Below are 17,667 nucleotides of genomic sequence, written 5' to 3'. Positions count from 1 at the left end.
GGCTGTTTGGTCACCCCACTATTTCAGTGGAAGCTGCTCCTCTGGCATTGGTGTCATTGCTCTAGCGCCTGGGGCTGAGACCGTCTCTGTCCCCTCTGGACACCACACTGCACTCACAGTCAGCTACTGCCTCTCCTGCCTGCCCTCCTACACAGGATCAGACCTCCTGATCTGGATGCCACTCTGCCCAGCTTCCTTGGAGCTTGTCACAGCTTAGCACCCTTGGAAGGAGCACTGGACTGAGAGTCAGAAGATGGGGTTCTGGGTGCCATCTTGTCCCACTGTAGGACCTTGCCACGTTGTGTTCCATGCATGCGAGGTTTCTGCCTGCCTCTCCCTGACCTGCCCACCAGAGCTGCCTAGCAGACACCTACGCTTCCTGCCCCCCGCTTTCCCAGTTTGGTCAGCTGCCAGCTTCATGGGGTACCCCCAGGGCCTGGGCACTCACACCCAAGTTTCTGCCCCAGCACTCCCTTCCTGAACCCATATAAGATACCCCTGCCCCCAAGGAGTCAGGTAGCTGGGGTGGGGTCTGATGGCAGGCAGGAGGAGGAAGAGGGGGTGCAGGCCCAGAATGGGCTCAGCTGTCCACTTCCCTGTTTGTCCCTGAGATGCGGGAGTCTGAGCTGTTGCTGGCCACCACCTGTTCTGGTCTATCTCACACCCCACCTTTTCCATCAGTCAGAGCTGAGCCCTGGAGGTGAAATGAGTGGGTAAAAAACTATCCCTGGGGCCCAGACATGCAAACCTCTGTCCCAGCTGAGCCCTGGCTGGTGCCACGCTTCCTTTCCGGGTCTGTTTCCTCTTCTGAAAAATGGCAGGGGGGCGGGGGGGTTGAATGTAAAGTTCTGGCCTCAGAAGACTGGAAGGAGTCCTAGAGAATTCAGTCACCCGGTTTTACAAATGAGGACACTGAGGCCCAGGAGGGCGAGGACTTGGTGTCAGAGTTGTCCGGCAAATAATACAAGGGAAGTTCCTTGGGAAAGAACCAGGAGCCGAGACCAGGGGATGGGGGGGTGGGGGGGTGGGCACAGTCTCTTCCTGGAAAAGAGCCCTGCCTTCTGTCTAAGGTGTCACTTTCTAAGGGGCCTTCACATCCAGTACCTCAGCTGGATCTTCATAGCACCACCTGGGAGGGGAGGACTGTTGGTGTTTGTTTAAACAAATGCTTTTTATTAAAAATCAAGACTTGCTTTTTGTAGACAACTTGGAAAGTTCCAGAGAGTGAAGCTAAGGTGGGGGCCTGGAGAAATGACCCATAATCCAGCCACCGCAGCCACCAGCGCGTTTGGTGTATTTGCTACATAACTGCAATCATTCTACACATACAAGCTTGTATCTTGGCCATTATGTTTTGGGAGCTTTCTTCTGTCTTAAAACACTCTGCTAACAAGGTTTTCAACATCTGCAAAGTTTTCCACTGAGCATTCATTCAGTTGCTTTCTTTTTTTGTTATTGTAACTGAGGCAGTGAGCATTTCCTGGGAGAGTTGGTGTGCCAAAGGCCCTTTTTAAAGACTTTCCCAAAAATCTAGACCAGTTTACGGCCATCAGCAGGGATTCTATGGCGCATTTTGCAGATAGGGAAACAGGCCCAGAAAGGCGAACGGACTTGCCCCAAGACACACAGGCAGTGAGTGGTGGAGCTGGGCTGGCTCTGTCCCTGCCCCATGAGTCTGGGCAGCCGAAGGACATTGGCCCAGGTGCCCTCCTGGGGAGTGGCTGACGCCTGGGGTCGTTCCAGGCTCCACCCGTGTTTTCACCACTGCTCAAAAGCTACCTCCCCAACTGGCTTCTTTCTGCAGTAAGAGGGATCCAGGAGTGGGTCTGGCAGAACGGCGCTGGGGTAGGAACTGGGGGATGCAGGCCCGTCCTGCAGCCTGTGTTTGGGCCAGGTTTTCCTGAAGGAGGGTCTGTTTTCCTCAAGGTCCCCAGGGCCCCGGCAGGTGGAGGCGGGGCTGGCTGAAGTCTCAGTTCCTCTTGGGGCTTCCTACAGGCACTTTTCACTTCCTGCTGGGCAACTCTGGACTGGGGGCACAGGGTAGAGGTGGGGAGGCCCAGCTGGTGAGGCCTGGGAGGAAGGGCCTGACCCCTCACCTCCCTCTGTCTCAGCAGAGATGGCCCCACACAGCACTGTCCTCATAGGCTGGTGGCATCTCTGGGCCTGTCCCCCGATCTGCAAATGGGGCTCCTGAGGGCCAGCCAACCCTTGTTGGAGGTTAAAGAGTAATGTGGCAAGTAGGTTCTCCACCCAGGAGTGCCTCCAGCTCCTTCCCTTCCTTCCCAAGACACGGACACTTCCTGCCCAGAATCCCCAATGCTCTGACATTCCCCCTGGAAATGAGTGTCCCAGAGCCCAGGTCAGAGGTCTCAGCGATTACCTCCCATCACTCATCTACTTACTGCCCCACTACTCACACAGGGTCATGGCCACACCTGCCCTGGGCCAGTCTGGTGGGAGAGACAGAGTGGGACACAATGGCAGAACAGGGAATGCCCCAAGCAGGGAGGTGACTAATTCCAGGGCCCAGGGAAAGCTTTGGAGAGGAGGTCTGTCCTGCTGGGCTGGAGCAGAGAAAAGGTATTCGGGTCCCAAGGGACCATGTGCAGGGGGGCAGAGGGGCAGGAGGGGCAGGGGAGGGGGAGTGGCTGGAGACATGAACGGCTGTGCTGGAACCTTAACGGTGTCCATGCCTGCCCCGCGGCCACCCTCAGGGAGCCCAGAAGCTCCTCCAGCCCCACCACGTGGTGTCTCACCCTTCCCAGTCCCTTCTCACAGGCCTCCGCACACCTCTGGGTACGGACCGGGTGGGAGCTCACTCCCGTTTGCTCTGTTGGGGGTAGCTCAGGCCAAATTCTTCCTCATCCAGTCCTGGTCTGCTCTGTGCCCCCTCCCCGGCTGCCTGACCTGGGGACGGGGAAGGCGGGTAGCAACTGCCCAGGGTCACGCGGGGGAGTGGGGCGGGGCCAAGAAGAACAGAGGCCCGTGGTCCCGGCCCAGGCGCTTTGCTCTCGCTCGCGCTCGCCTGTGAGCCCCCGGAGACACCACAGGGTCTTGGGATCCAGAGAGCCCCTGAGCATCTCCTCTGCTCCCCTCAGCTGCGGAGAAGCTGGGATCCAGCCCCAGGCGTCCTGCCCGGATCCCAGGCAGTGCCAGCGACTCCTCCGTGGGCGAAAGTCTATCCGCGCTACTGGTGCAGACTGCCCGGCGCACGAAACCTTGACCTCCAGGCGCCCGCGCGGGGCGGGGGGCTCCGAGACGGAGGGGCGGGGCCAGGGCGAGGGGCGGGCCGAGGGACCCAAGCCTCAGAGCTGGATGCAAGTGGCCGGACCCGAGGGAAATTGAGGGGGCGGGGTCAAGGCTCAGTGGGGGCGGAACCAAAATCAACTGGACGCCCTCCAAGCTCCTGCCCTCTGCGCCCGCGCGGGGTCCCGGCACACGTGCGTCGGGAGGACTGATGCCGGAACCTGGAGGGTCCTGGAGGCAGGGGAGGGCAGGGCTGCGACTCTGGGGCCAGGTGTGCTTGTCGGGGGTGCAGGACGCCTTCCCCGGGCTCGGAGCTGTCCTGAGTGGTGCCCCGGAGCGGGCGGACCTTCCCCAGGGACGCGCTGTGTGGCCTCCGCCTGGCCCTGCCCTCTCTGAGTCTGTTCCCGCGCTACAGCTTTGGGGGCTGCTCCGGATTTGCTCATTCACCGGGGCCTTTGGAGAATCCTGAAGGGGGAGACTATTGGTGGGGATTCGGGCGGAGAGATCAGCTGTGACGACTTGAGCGACACTTCGCGTGGCAGGGTGGGTGCAGGCTGGGAGAGGGTGCATGGGGGATTTGGACGGGAAGCTGAGCCCCAGCTCCCAGCCCGCCAATCTCGCCGCTCCCCGCGACCTCAGGAGCCAGGGCGCCCCCTCCCTCCCACGGGCAGCTGGAGCCTGAGTCATGAGCTGCCTCTGGCAGACAAGGCAGCCGCGGGCCCTCCCCCTTCGACCCCCCCCCCCGATTCCGGTATTTGCACTGGCAGGGAGTCCAGAGTCCCCCAAAATCTCTGCTTCTTGGGTCAACCTCCATTTCCAGGAAATAGAAGCAAAGTGGGCTTGGGAAGGAGGCCTTTGAGGCTTGTGGCTGGCTCATCCCCATCACCATCCTCTCAGCCATACTGGGTGGGGGCTCCTGGAGGCCTCATGTACCTGGCTGTTTCCCAGTGGGGCTCAATGGCTTCTCCCTGCAGCCCTGCCAAAGAGGTACTAGCAGCCCATCTTGCAGATGAGAAGAATACAGGCCTAGAAAGTTTGAATGGTCCTAGTAGAGCAGGAATTCCAAGCCAGGTCAGTCTGGGATCAAAATGGGAACTCTCAGTGCAGGGGCTGAAAAGGCATTCCAAAAAGAGAACATCCCGTGCAAAGGCCCATGCATGAGTGAGGCACAGGCGGGTGTGCTTTCAGGGTGGAGGGAGGCACTTCCCCTGGACCCTGGGCCCAGCTGCGGCTCCTCTCTCTGTCTCTGCTGAACTAAGTTTCGGCCCGCTGGGCAGGTTCTAGGCCAGACCCTGGCCCTTCCTGGGTTGTGTGCCAGTCACAGACATCACTTCCCTTCTCTGAGCCTTGGATTTCTCTCTAGAGAATCCCAAATCCCCTCTCCCAGGGCTTGCAGAGCCAGCATCCCTCACCATCTAAAATGGGGAAACTGAGGCCCACCATAGGCTTTCCCTGATGTCCAGACCTCTCAGGACCCCCAGCCTTCCACAGTCAAGGCCAGGTACCCAGTGAGGGCTTGACAGTGACATGTGTGCCCAGGCCAACCCACACTAAGACATTCATACACGCGTGTACATTCATGTGCATGGTACAGGGAAGGCCTCGCAGCCACACCAGCCCCAGCGTGCACACTCTCGCTCAAGTTCATGTACACACCCAGACACCTGCACACTCAGCTGCCAGCGTCGGGAGCTGGACGTGGGACGGGTGCCCTTCAGGCACAGAGACACTGCTCCTCTGCCCGCCCCGTGGGGCTTGCTGCAGATGCCAGGGGTTATTTTAAGCCTGGATCAATGGACTCTTTTTGGTGACACAGGCTTGGGGAGGGGCAAGCAAAGGAGACAGGGGGCGGGTGGCCTGGTGCCTTGCTGTGGAGAAGGGAGGCTTGCAGGAGACCCCGGATCCAGGGACAGGCAGCCTGGACGAAGGGGTCACTCCTCAGTTGATCAGCTCCATCTCTAGATCCCCTCGCCCAGCTCACGACCCAACTCCTGGAGGGAGGGTAGTGTCAGCTGAACGGGTGGTCAGGGTGTTCATATGGAGAGGGCATTGAGCACCTGGCATGGGTCCAGCAGATATGGGCACCTGTGGTTGCTGGCTGACTGCTGAAGCAGACTGAGATGGGGAGAAGCGATGTGGGAAGAGGGCATCAGTCTCTAGATGAGCCAGAGGGACTGGAATCCAGGTCCGTCTTTGGACAAATGGCAGTCACAACCCCCTGTAATTGGCATGTATGTTTGCAGGACGTGATACAGGAGTCAACATGGGCTCGAAGTTGAGCAGAGAGTGTCCTGTGCCCAGACAGTGGGGCAAGGAGGGGGCAGAGAGAGGGCATGACCCCAGGGGAAGGCACTGGGGAGACTGGCTCTGGGCCCAGTAGGGTCACCCTACCTAAGAAAAGGTCATGGTCTCAAAAGGACAGAGACATGCCTATTTAAGCCTGAAAAAACCAACCCATTGCCTTCAAGTTGATTCCTACTCATAGTGACCCTACAGGACAGGGTAGAACTGCCCCATAGGGTTTCCAAAGCTGTAAATCTTTACAGAAGCAGACTGCCACATCTTTCTCCTGCAGTGTGGCTGGTGGGTTCAAACCACCAACCTTTTGGTTAGCAGCTGAGCGCTTAACCACTGTGCCACCAGAACTTCTATTTAAGCCTAGTCCCCTGCCATGGTGGGGCAGGAGAGGGGGAAGAAGTGCCACTCTCAGGGCCCCAGCAGCCTGGAGGGCAGCTGGCAGTGGGTGGTAGAAGCAATAACACAAATTGTGCAGTTTGAGCCACTGATTCCATTGCTAGGAATGTCCCCCAAGGAAGCAGAAAAGGATGCTCCAGAAAGTAGAGCTAGGAAGCTCTGAGCAGAATAACAAGCTAAAAGTTTAAGAGCATCAGAATGTAAACTAAAAACCAGTTACAAAACAGTGTGTAAAATGTGACATATTTTAGCATCGGTGTCTGGTGACAGGATTAAGGCGATTTCATTTCATTCCTTCGCTCATCTTTTTTTTGCCTTCTAAAATTGTAATAGGGTTTAAAGAAAAAAATATGTAATAAAGAAAGTCTTGTTTTTACACCCACTCCTCACTTATCAACATGCTTAGGTTCCAAAGACCAGATCGCTATGCAAAAATCAGCATTATGCAAAAATGGAGGATGACCACATTGGATCACAAAACGGAGGATGACTGCATCATTACATAACTGCCAAATTACATCATTACATAAAACTGCCAAACCACCGAGAATCATGGCCCAGCCAAGTTGACACGTAACATTGACCATCACAGCCAGCGTTACTCTAGCCTCTCACCTTTGCTTTCCTTACTGCCAGACATGGTGGTTAATGTGCAAAATAGTCAGATAGTAGATTTTTTACTATCGTCTTACATGCGAAATAACAAGATAGTGGATAAGTGAGAAGTAGGTGTAATTGGTGTGGGGTCTTCTGGGCTGAATGGAAATTGAATGTGTGGGTGTGGGTTGGGGGTGCGGGCGGGGAGTAGGGCGTCTTTATTTAGCCAGGGCACAAGAAAGGACCCAGGGAAGGGTGGGCTGTGGGGAGATCACCCACTTCCTGTCTTAGCGCATTAATACTTGAAATTAGCTGTCAGCCCTCATCTTGGCAACAGAAGCACTTGATCCTCCTTAAAATGTAAATCCTCCCCTCTCCCATAACCCCCACTTTTATAAGCAAATCCCAGTTGCCCAAGGAAGGGGGGATGGAAAGGACAGCAGGAAGAATCCTGTTGTCGTTGGGTGCCATCGAGTCGGCTGGACTCATAGCAACCCTGTGTACAACAGAAGGAAACACTGCCAGGTCCTGTGCCATCCTCACAATCGTTGTCATGCTTGAGACCATTGCTGCAGCCTAGGAAACGCAAATGCTTCATCTTAGAGAAACTGGAGAGCAGAGTTACTTCATTCATTCATGTAGCAGGACCCAGGGTGAACTGGATGCCCCGTCCTGGCCCTCCTGGCGTCTGGACAGTGGGGACGCACGGGACCATATTGACCTGGCCGCCTGCGGAGGTGGGGGCGGATTATTAGTCTGCCTTCCAGGAAGTTTTTGATGTTACAGATGAGAAACTGAGGCAGAGAGAAGCAGGGCTCCAGGGCTCGGTCACATTCTCCAGTTAAACCCAACTTGGCAAACACCGAGCAGTGCCCATGCGGTGCCGGAGGCCAGGTCCTTGCTCGGTTACCGCTCGCCTCCTCCTCCTCCTCTTCCTGGGCTTGTGAAAGGACCTGCGGAGGGCGGGGCAGAGGTCTGCCATTGGTCCCGCCCCCAGGACTGGCCCCGCCATTCGCGTGGAAGGTTCGGGGTGGTCCAGTCTCCCCCTGTTCACTATCTGGTGCTGTGTCCGCGCCCATCGCCACCCGGGTGGGAGCTCCCGAGGTTAACGCCGCGCGCCCTGACTGCGCGGAGAGTCCTCAGACCTCCCCTCTGCAGAGGCTCCGTTTGTGGTTTGCTTCCCACTAGACAGACGGGAAAATCGGGGCGCACAGAGGGAAAGGGTCCTGTCTCCTGTCACATCTCTGTGTGGATCAGAACGGACAGAGGGAGAGGGAAGGAGGCGGCGGTGGGGGTGGGGGGGAGCCTCGGTCCTCCCAGGACTGCTCCGGCCTCTGCGCCTCAGTCTGCACCTGTACAACACAGGCGCGCTGTCGTGGGCCCCAGGTCCGAAGTAACAGCCCCGGGAGCCGTAAGCTGAACCCCTTTCGAGCGCCCAAGTGCCGGGACTATTTGGGGAGGTTTCCCGGCAGGGTCCCAGGCTGCTGCGCGCCGCTGCCCCCTCCCTCCCCAGCACGGCCGCGCTCCTCCCGGCCCTGCCCCTCCCTGCCCGCTTCCCTCGCTCCCCCGCCCGCTCGCCCGAGCCGCTGAGCGGCTGAGCCGCTGAGCCGAGCCGGAGCAGAGCGCGGGAGCATCGAGCGGCGGCGGGCGGGCGGGCAGCGGTGGCGGAAGCCCGGCGCTCCCCGCTAGGCCTGGGACCGCACACCCGCCGGGCGGGGGAGAAGCCGGGGCACAGGGCACGGAGAAACCCAGCCGTCCGGCCCGGGGGTCCCAGGGCGCGGGACTCGCCGCCTCGGGCAGAGAGGAGCCCGGGCGGAGGTGCTGCATCCGCGAGCTACGGACCAAGCCCTCCGGAACGAGTCCACCGGGTGTGGGCGCCCGCCGGACGCCGTGCCCGGGCCAGGGTCAGTGCGACCCCTGACAGCGCGGAGCAGCCACTACAGGCCGGGCCATGCGCGGGTCGCAGTAGCCGAGGCGCGGCCCGATGGAGCGGTCCGGAGCCTGGCGTGTGTGTCCTGGCCGCCGCCCGCCGGAGCTCGGGCTGGCGCTCGGGCTGGTGCTGCTGCTGGTGCGGACGCCGTCGGGCCGCGCGGGGGCCCCTAAGGCGCAGAAGACCGCGACGCCGGGCACAGCGGCCCCGGCCGGTGGAGACCGCTGCCGCGGCTACTACGACGTGATGGGCCAGTGGGACCCGCCCTTCAACTGCAGCTCGGGCGCCTACAGCTTCTGCTGCGGCACGTGCGGCTACCGCTTCTGCTGCCACGACGGGCCGCGGCGCCTGGACCAGAGCCGCTGCTCCAACTACGACACGCCGGCCTGGGTGCAGACTGGCCAGCCGCCTGCGCGCACCCGGGACATGGCGGCGCCCCGGGACCCGGGCCGCGAGCGCAGCCACACGGCCGTCTACGCGGTGTGCGGTGTCGCCGCGCTGCTAGTACTGGCCGGCATCGGGGCGCGCCTGGGCCTCGAGAGGGCGCAGAGCCCCCGCGCGCGGCGCACCGTGAGCAGGTGAGCGCCAGGCCCCCGCCGGGGACCCCGGCCCGCTGGGTCCCGACTGCCCTCCCGCCGGTCCGCTTTCCCTCGGACCCCAGACTTCCGCCCCTCTCTGAGAGCTGGTCCTCTAGCAGCGCCTCCTCCTGCTTGTCTCTGGTGTCTCTGTCTCCCCCATCCCCACTTCACGGAGCGCGACAGCTGATACCGCCTTGTCTTCCCCTTGACCTTCCGGCCAGAGCTGGGCTCTGGGAAGCCCTCCCCCGCGGCTCCTGCCTCCTCCGGGGAGGGCTGGTCGTCGTCCTGCACAGAAGGCACAAGGTCCCCGCTAAGGGGAAGGGGTCTGAGGGCAGATCCCGGCTAGCCAGGCTGGTGGGGAGTGGGGGAAGCTGATACGGTGGAGGGCCTCTGGGGAAGAGGTCCCTGCCTGAGGAAGGGAAGGGGCACCTTCTGCAGCTCTCTAGGCTCTCTTCCCTCCAGCCTCCCCACTTCCCCTCCTACCCCCCTCCCCCCACAGCTGTGACCCAAGCCTGACCTTCCTTCTCTGGGGTCTCAGAGTCCCTGCCGCCCAGTACTCCCCAAGCAATGTCAGGGCCTTCCCTGTGTAGAAAGGGCGTGGGACACAGACTCCTATGTTCCTGAGGCCAGGACAGGTGCTGGCTGAGTTCCGGGCTTGGTGTGAAGTGGGGTCTCCAGGACCCAGGTTCCCTTCCTCAGCTGGAAAACGGGGTTAAGGAATGAGTCTGGGATTCTATGTGTCCTGGCCCTGGAACCCCTCACCCTACACCCAAACACACACACCCCGGCACCCCACCGTCACGTCTGAGGGCTGTACCCTCCTCACCCGCCAGCCCCCAGCCCCTGGGGCATGTGGACTGCTTGGTAGCTGTTGGCGCTGCATGTGGTGGGCTGATATTTAGAAGTGACAATAGAGAGTAGCAGACTTCCCTCTCCTGGGCCTCGGGAGCAGGAGAGGAGGGCTTCCTTGGCTTTCCAGGTCCCCTTGCCCCCCAGACTTAGTCCTCCCCCTTCCTGACGACTGGAGGGCAGAGCTGGGCTGGAATTCTGGCCTCCACGCTCAGCCACTGCACCGCCCGAGGACTGTGAGTGTCTGGGCTTGGGTCCTTGACGCTGCCAGGGGCAGGTGTGGGGCCTCCTGTGCTTGGGGTCCCTCATGCTGAGGGTGGGGGAAAGGGCAGGGCATGTCCTTGATTAGGGTGTGCCTCTGAAGCCATGGGCCGTGAAGAATAGATGGGTGGCTGGGCAACCTGGCTGACATGTCCACCTAGAACCCTCTTTATCTGAAGGGAACGGGGAAGCAGGTCTGGCTATGCTACCATCATCCTCAGAATGTGCATGTGGCCTGGGCCAGGCCCTTCCCCTCTCTGGGTTCAGGCTCCCATGCGTCTGACGCCTTGTCCTCTCAGGGGGGACCTGGAACAGGGCCTCATGTGTGGGTATGTTCTGAACCCTTGCTTTCCCTGTCTCACGCTGAACTGTCGTGTTGGATGTCATGGTCAGAGAAGGTTTCTCTGAGGAGTTGGGAGAGGGGAGCTGGAGTCTGTCCCTGAGAAAATTTGTGCAAAGGCCCAGAGGCATGAAAATGAGGTGTTTGGGAGAGCTGGGCTAGAGGCAGCTTGTCCAGAGATGAGACCATGGGGGTGGGCAGCTGAGGAGTGAGCAGGACACGAAGGTCAGCTCAAGGGGGGCATTGGGAGGCGTTCAGACCCTGCCACATTGCAGCCAAACCGCACCAACCCACAGGTGTCCCACCTCCAGTGTGCCTCTTCGTGAATCAGCCATTTGAGGCCCCAGCCCCAGGAGGGGGTTCAGACTGAGTTAGGAGAAAATCATGGGTTCTGGGCCCCAGAGGCAGCTGGGCCAAGGGCTGCGGCTGGCTGTCTTTGGGGAAGGCTGTCAGCCACTGTCACAGCTGGGGGTGGGGGCCTGGGTGTCCTGGGAACCCAGGGAAGTGGCTGCCCAAGGTCACATAGCCTTTTGGTGCTGGGCTGCCACAGGGCCATCTCCCAGCCTGCCTTCCTGCTCTCATCTGCCTACCCCTCCGTGCTGGCAGCCATGTCCCAGGAGCCAGCAGAAGGCCCTACTCTAGGAGCAGAGTTAGGTAGGCAGGTAAAGACTTCTTGGAGAAGGAGGAACTCCAGTGGGGATTTGAAGGGTGAGTAGGAGTTTTACTGGAGGAGTTGGCAGGTAGGATATTGTAGGCAGAGGGAACAGCACAAGCAAAGTCCAGGAGGCTGCTGTGTTCACCGAGCTTGTGTTGGGAGAGGAAGCTCAACTTGGAGGGCCTTGGATGGGGCTCCGGGAGGAGGAGGGGAGAGGAGCCTCTAGAAAACAAGGTGGCCTCTGGCCACATGTGACCCCACTAGAGCTCCTTGACCTGCTCTGAGGAGGCCATCTTGGGGCCACCAAGACGTGAGGTCAACTATAGGGGAGGATGGGGGCCTAGAGAGTGCTGCCCAGGGCCACACAGTGAGACAGTGGTGGCCAGGGCTGACCTCTGAGCCAAGGCCTGGCCAAAGGGGAGGCAGGGGGCTGGGAGGGTGGCCTCTCACCACTTTGTCCCCACAGAACACTGACAGAGCTTCTGAAGCAGCCGGGCCCCCAGGAGCCACTGCCCCCACCACTGGGCCCACCTCTGGGCAGCTGTGTCCAGGTGCAGATGGGTGATGGTCTCCCTCGGGGCTCCCCCCATATCAGCATAGGTGAGTAGGCTGGTAGCGCTGGACCTCCCTTGTCTGCCCCAGTCCTGGGCTGAGAGCACGGGAAAGGGTGTAGTGTTTGTCCATTTGGCTGGGGAGCGGAAACTCTGAGCTGGCTGCTTCCCAGATGGAAGTGAGCTGCCAGCAGCCGCAGGTGTGTGAGTGGGGGTCAGGGAATCCCCCTGGTGGAGGCGAACACGCCGTGAGCCCTGCCACTTTTGACTCTCAGGGGCTGTGGCTTAGTCTTCAGATCCAGGGACCTTGATTAGGGCTGTGATTCTGAGGCTTTGGCTGGCGACCCCCAGTCCTCCCAGGGCCCTGGGGTCTGCCTGGCCCAGGTCTGTGACCTTCTGTGGGCCTTTTCTTCCAGGCTGGAGGCCCTCTAGCTGGGGAGGCAGCACTGGCAGTCCCACCCCCCGCCCCCTTCCCCGGGGTCCTGGGACTCTGCGCCTGACTGCGCCTGACACGTGGAGGGTGGGCTGGCGAGTCACCCGCCCATTAGGTTAGCACCCATGCGGGGCTGACTGCTATTATTCATGTTATTCTGAGCCAGGCCCTGCAGGTTCTGGCAGGTGTGGGGTGCGCCCCGGGCAGCGGGCCCAGGCGCATCTTACCTGCCCCCCTCCCTGCCCCCCAGACAAGAAGCGCCCCAACAACGCGCCCCTGGGGTTGACGACACCGGGGCCCCCGCGCGGTCCCCGGCTGCAGGGCTGCGGCACCATGACGCTGCAGCCCTACTACGCCAAATACACCACGCTCAAGGCCGCAGGTGAGTGCCCGTACGTGCCGGTGGGCCTGCTGCCTGCCCCACTGGCCCTGGCTACCCAGGCTCCTTGATTACAAAGCCCGGGGGACACGGCTCAGAGCCCAAAGTTCGCAGCCTGCCGGGGTCAGCGCTCCGGCCGCCCCGGAGCGACTAACCAAAGTTTCCCTTCGCAGCCAATTGGCTCCCACGCCTTCGCCCGTACCCCCATCTCCGGCCCCGCCTCCCGCGGTCTAACCCCGCCCCGTTCCCTGCCCTTGGCCCTGAAGCCCTGCCCCTACGACCTGACCCCGCCCCGCTCCCCGTATCCCCTGGACCCGCCCCGCCCTGCTCCCTTCAAGCCCTAGCCCCGCCCCTGGGGTCTGACCCCGCCCCTTCATGTCCGTCCCAGGCCATGACCCCGCCCCCTCCTTGTCCCACCTATTCAGTGACCCTGTCCCTGCCGTCTGGCCCCGCCCCTGCCCTGTTCCCCTATCTTCTGACCCCGCCCCTCAGGTCTGACCGCCCCCCCCCTCCCCCGCCCTGTCCCTGCAGAGGCCGCCCCCCAGGACTTCTACCAGCATTTCTGCGCCTCGGAGCCGGCCCCACTGACCCTCCCGGCGCGGGCACCGCGGCCTCCCGAGGACTTGCCCGCGCTGCTCGACGCCTGCCCCTGGGCCCCACCGGGCTACGCGTCCCGGCCCTGCCCCACCTCATCGAGCCACTACAAGGCCACTACAAGGCCGGGACAGCCGGCCGCCCGCAGTCACCTGGCGGCCCAGGCCTCCACTGCATCCGGGCGGCCTAGCCACGCGCCCCGGCGCCAGTTTAGCGTGGAGAAGCTGCCTGAGGCCTTTAGCGCGCAGCCCCCTGGCTTCTACGGCAGCGCGGGCCGGGGACCCCGGCACCTGAGCACCAACGGCAAAGCTGAGGTTACCGTGTGAACACTGGGACGCTGGTCCTCCCGAGGCATCGCCCAGAGCCCTCGTCCGCCGGGGGCCGCTCATGGCCCAGTCTGCAGCATCAGGCCGCAGGAAGAAGGACCTTGGCCCAGAAAGGCCAGCCCTCTGCCTGCCCAAACTGGGGAGGGGGCCTTGGAGCCCGAAGGGCTAAGAAGGGGCCACAGGCTCAGGCCAGGGGGCCCTAGGGTCCGAGTTCCTTGTGTAAATAGATGCTTTTCTGTGGTTCGTGCCCCTGAGAATAAAGATGGTGCCCTAGCTTGGCTGGGCAGGCGCTGATGGCAGTGCTGGTCACTGACTGGATGGATGGCAGTGCAGGCCGAGGGCACAGCCTGTGCAGCAGCAGAGGGCTGCTCCGGAGGGCTGGCACTCGGGTGTTGGGAGCCAGGGAAGTGATGGAGAGATGGTCAGGGTTGCATGCCAGGCTTAGTGCCCATACCAGGAGGAGCCACGGGCAAGGGGGCATCTTGAAGCTGGGGCACAAGGGAGAGGACTGTTGGCCCCTCAAGGCCTCCTAGGGAGTCCATGCCCCCAGTGGGGTGCTCCCCCCCACAGGTCACCTACCCTACAACCTGAGTTAGCTGAGCCTGGTTGACACGTCTGGCTCTGGGCCAGCCCCTGGCCTGCTGGCTGCTTGGCGAGCTTGGCCTGGGGCCACCCCCCTAATAGGCATGGGCAGCAGGCCTGCTGGACAGCTGGTGCTCAGGGTGGGGACCTCCTCCCAGGAGCTGCTCTGGGAGGAGGGGGATGCGATGCTGGACCAGGGGGCTGGGCACTGCCCCCACCCAGGTTCTCACACCACACATGCTCGGCACTGCCAGCTCCCCCTGTCCTGCCAGGAGGGTTCCCGGTATCTGGCTGTAGCCCAAGGCTGTGCTACCAGCCTGTGTTCCTCTTTGATGGGTTCCTCTGTGCCAGGAACTGTTGAGGAGGTGGCGGCTGGGCTACGGCCCTGGATATGTGACCGCAGCACAGCCACTCAGCTAGCTGGGCCTGTTTCCCTCCTGTGCACCTTGGCATGGTAACAATGGCCACCATTTGCTGCTGTTTCTCCCATTTAATCCTCATGGAACCCCAGGAGGTGTGGATTTTACAGAGCTCACTTTACAGATGAGGAAATGGAAGTTTGGAGGAGTCACTTGCCTAAGGTCACCCAGCTGACCCCCCGTTCAGGATGCTTCCGTATTCTGCCGCCCCTGTGGATCTGGTGGGGCAGTAGGGCAGTCCGGGAAGGAGGGAAGGTCATGAATGTGTGTGCTGGCTCCAGGTAGATGATCCCTGTTTCAGACCTTCCTCCTGCTAGCTGGCCTGCCCCGAGGCCCCAGAACCCACCAGGCCTGGTCCCAGCCCCTAACTGCAGGCAGGTTCACCTCCTTGCCCTTAAAGGAAGGATGTTGAGGAAGCCGAGGCCCAGAAGCCCCTGGACCAAGTGGAGCCCAGAGCCCACGTTCCTGTCTGCAGTGGGGGGCCTGTGGCTTCCAGAGGAGACAGGTCCAGCCCTCACACCCTTGGCCCCAGGGTCGGGGTGTGGGGCCGGGGGAGGGGTGTGGGTGCTGAGTCACAGAGCCTGCCAAAACTCACAGAAGGATCAGGCTCCTGGGCACATCGGCCACCCACGGCCACCCACCCTGGTGACGCAGGCCCTGGATCTCCATCCCACTGGGGCCAGGCTGAGGCCATGCGAAGCGGCCACCACCGAACATGCTGATGTTCTGTGGACAAGGACCAGCTGCAGCCAGCCTCTCCTGGCTGCTCTGGCCCTTCAGAGAGCGGAGGGGCTGAAGGGAGCAGGCCCATTTCTCAGCCAGGGGAGCACTCACCTATGGCCCCAGCTGTCACCCCCACACCCCCAACCTTATAAGGCCCAGCGCTCTCCCTTCCAACCACTCCTTGGTGGTCTCCTCCCACCCCAGGGGTGTCCTAAACCAAGGCTGGCCTCACCAGCCTCACCAAGGCTGCCAATGAGCCCATGAGGACCGCCGTCAAAGGCGGGGTTGTCATCCCCATTCAGAAAATGAGGAAGTAGAGACTGAGCGGGAACATCCCCTGCCCAAGGTGGCCCAGCCGGGAAGTACAGAAGCTGGGCTTGGTCTGACTGGTGGGCCAGGGAGTGTCCTCAGAGGCTCGCTGCCCTCAGGGAGGAAGAGGAGACTAAGGAGAGGGTCCCCCAATGTGGGGAGATTTCTTCCGAGAGTTAAAGCACAGAAGGGCTTAGCCTCAAAATCCCAAAGGACTGCTGCTGTCAGCCGCCTGGCCAGTTCTACCTCTGGAAATAAGACAAAGCGTGGATATGGTGACCTCCGACCCCAGAAGTGTCCCCCACAGTCCTTATCACAGGCTCCTCCTGGGCCTGAAGCGTGGGCTGGGCAGCTAGCATTGGAAGGGAGCGGGCAGGCGGCGGGCAAGGAAGGTCCTTTAGGCTGAATTCCCCAGGGCCTCTCTGGCTCATCAGCAGTGATGGGGGTGGGGGGGGGCTGCCCTTTTCCCTGGCCCACTGGAGGCCAAGTCATGCAGCCACTTGGGCAGTCACCGTGGTCACACTAAAGACCCTCACACACCTCATGCTGGTGGTACCAATCCGCATTTATTGAATAGCCTACGTCCTGGACACGTGAAATGTCAACATCAAGCAAGCCATGGACTCATCCCCTTGTCAGTGAAAACCACCCCCTCCCACCCCTGAACAGTAAAAGGCACAATATACACACATACACACACACACACACACGACACAAGGGCTGGCCTGATGGGGCTGGGGCTGGGGCTGGGGCTGGTGGACGGGACCCATAATTACAGGGAAAGCGAGGAGAAAAACGGGGAGGGGGCCCGCAAACTGCAGAGGCAAATCTGGCTCAACGGGGTCCATCCAGCCTGCACTCGGCATGGGGGCCCTGCTGTGTGCACCTCCACTGTGTGGAGGCCCTGCCCACCCTTTGTCCCCCATCACCCTGAGAGGGTGAGAAGCACAGAGAGGGTGGGCTCCCTCAGCCTCCCAGAAACCCCTCAGGTCCCCAGAGAAACAGTCTCAGGGGAGGGCACTGAGCCAGGGGGCCCAGAAAAGTGGGTGACTTTTCTTCCTAGGACGCCCACCAGGGCATGGGACCTCCTCCTTAGTGCCCACCGTGTGCAACCCTTTGCCCACCCCAAAAAGAGGGGCTTGTCTCTGGGGAGGGGCTGGGGGCCAGTCCCTGCCACCCTGGCTTGTTTTCAGACAAGAATTAGGGATATAAATAGACTTCAGAGGTAGGAGTTGGGCTGGAGTGGGGGTAGGAAGAACTGGAAAACCCTTGCTCAAAGTCCTGGTCCCCAGCCTCAATGGGTGGCCTCATCCCTCTCAGCCTCTTAGGCCTACCCTGAATTTGGGCTTACATCCCAGGGGGCAGGGAGTGGGAAGGAACAGGACAATTAAATAAGATACCATTTATTTTTTTAAAAAATTAAAAAATAATGCCGACATTATTTCATCTACCCCAGGCCTGCCCCTGCCTCCCACCGCCTCCCAGGCTGGCTCCCCGCTGCCCCTGGCCATCCTGCGTAAGAAAGAGAAAAACAATGAACTGGCTTTGTCAGGCACAGAGGAGGGGATGCAGACCCAGGGGAGAAATAAAGATGCTACAGCAACAGCCATCCATCGTGGCAAACCCAAGCACACGGTTATAAAAACGTTCGTATAAAAAGGGGGCGTGCTGGGCACAGGCCTGGGGCAAATGCTCTCTGGTGCCTGAGACCTATGTCCCCAGAGGAAAGCCTGATAAAAAACGAGGAAGCAGGAAAACGGGGCGCCATGGCCAGTGGAAACTCGTCTGGAAGGGCTGGGGGTGGGGGCTCAGCAGCCTTCAAGCCCGGGGACCCCCACCTCCTGCCCCGCTCATCTTTCCTCTCTCAAACCACCTGGCCCTGGGCCCAGGGCCTCTGTTGCAGCAGCTGAGGGGGCTCTGCCCAAGGGCCCGCTGGCCTGAGGAGGCTCAAAGTCCACAGCAGGCAACAGCCCAGAAGCAGTGCTCATCCCCACAGCTCTCCAAGGGAGGAAAGAGGGAGTGAGGGACAGAGGGAGGAGGGAGGAAGAAGATGGGAGATAGAGGATAGGAGACAGAGGGAGGAGGGAGGGAGAGGATGAGAGACAGAGAGGAGGGAGAGAGAGGATGAGAGACAGGGAGGAGGCAGAGAGAGGATGAGAGACAGAGAGGAGGGAGAGAGAGGATGAGAGACAGGGAGGAGG

General features: G+C 61.1%; 1 protein-coding gene across 1 annotated transcript; it reads left to right on the top strand.

The window, feature by feature from the left end:
- Nucleotides 1–8,521: 8,521 nt before the first annotated feature.
- SHISA8 (shisa family member 8) lies at nt 8,522–13,490 on the top strand. Its single transcript, XM_004379975.2, has 4 exons — nt 8,522–9,045; nt 11,617–11,750; nt 12,385–12,516; nt 13,006–13,490. The coding sequence occupies exons 1-4, from the start codon at nt 8,522–8,524 to the stop codon at nt 13,431–13,433; spliced, it is 1,218 nt and encodes a 405-aa protein (XP_004380032.1). The 3' UTR covers nt 13,434–13,490.
- The last annotated feature ends 4,177 nt before the right edge of the window (nt 13,491–17,667 follow it).

Source organism: Trichechus manatus, unplaced genomic scaffold (genome assembly GCF_000243295.1).
Source record: "Trichechus manatus latirostris isolate Lorelei unplaced genomic scaffold, TriManLat1.0 scaffold00069, whole genome shotgun sequence".
Lineage (NCBI taxonomy): Eukaryota > Metazoa > Chordata > Mammalia > Sirenia > Trichechidae > Trichechus > Trichechus manatus.
The sequence above is the reverse complement of the archived record's forward strand: the minus strand, read 5'-3'. Positions and strand labels throughout refer to the sequence as shown.

Excerpts from the sequence above, each read along its gene's own strand:
- SHISA8 (XM_004379975.2), top strand. The coding sequence starts at position 8,522 with ATGGAGCGGTCCGGAGCCTGGCGTGTGTGTCCTGGCCGCCGCCCGCCG. Across the intron at positions 9,046-11,616 it reads GCGCGGCGCACCGTGAGCAG|AACACTGACAGAGCTTCTGA; the intron begins GTGAGCGCCAGG and ends TTGTCCCCACAG. Across the intron at positions 11,751-12,384 it reads CTCCCCCCATATCAGCATAG|ACAAGAAGCGCCCCAACAAC; the intron begins GTGAGTAGGCTG and ends CCTGCCCCCCAG.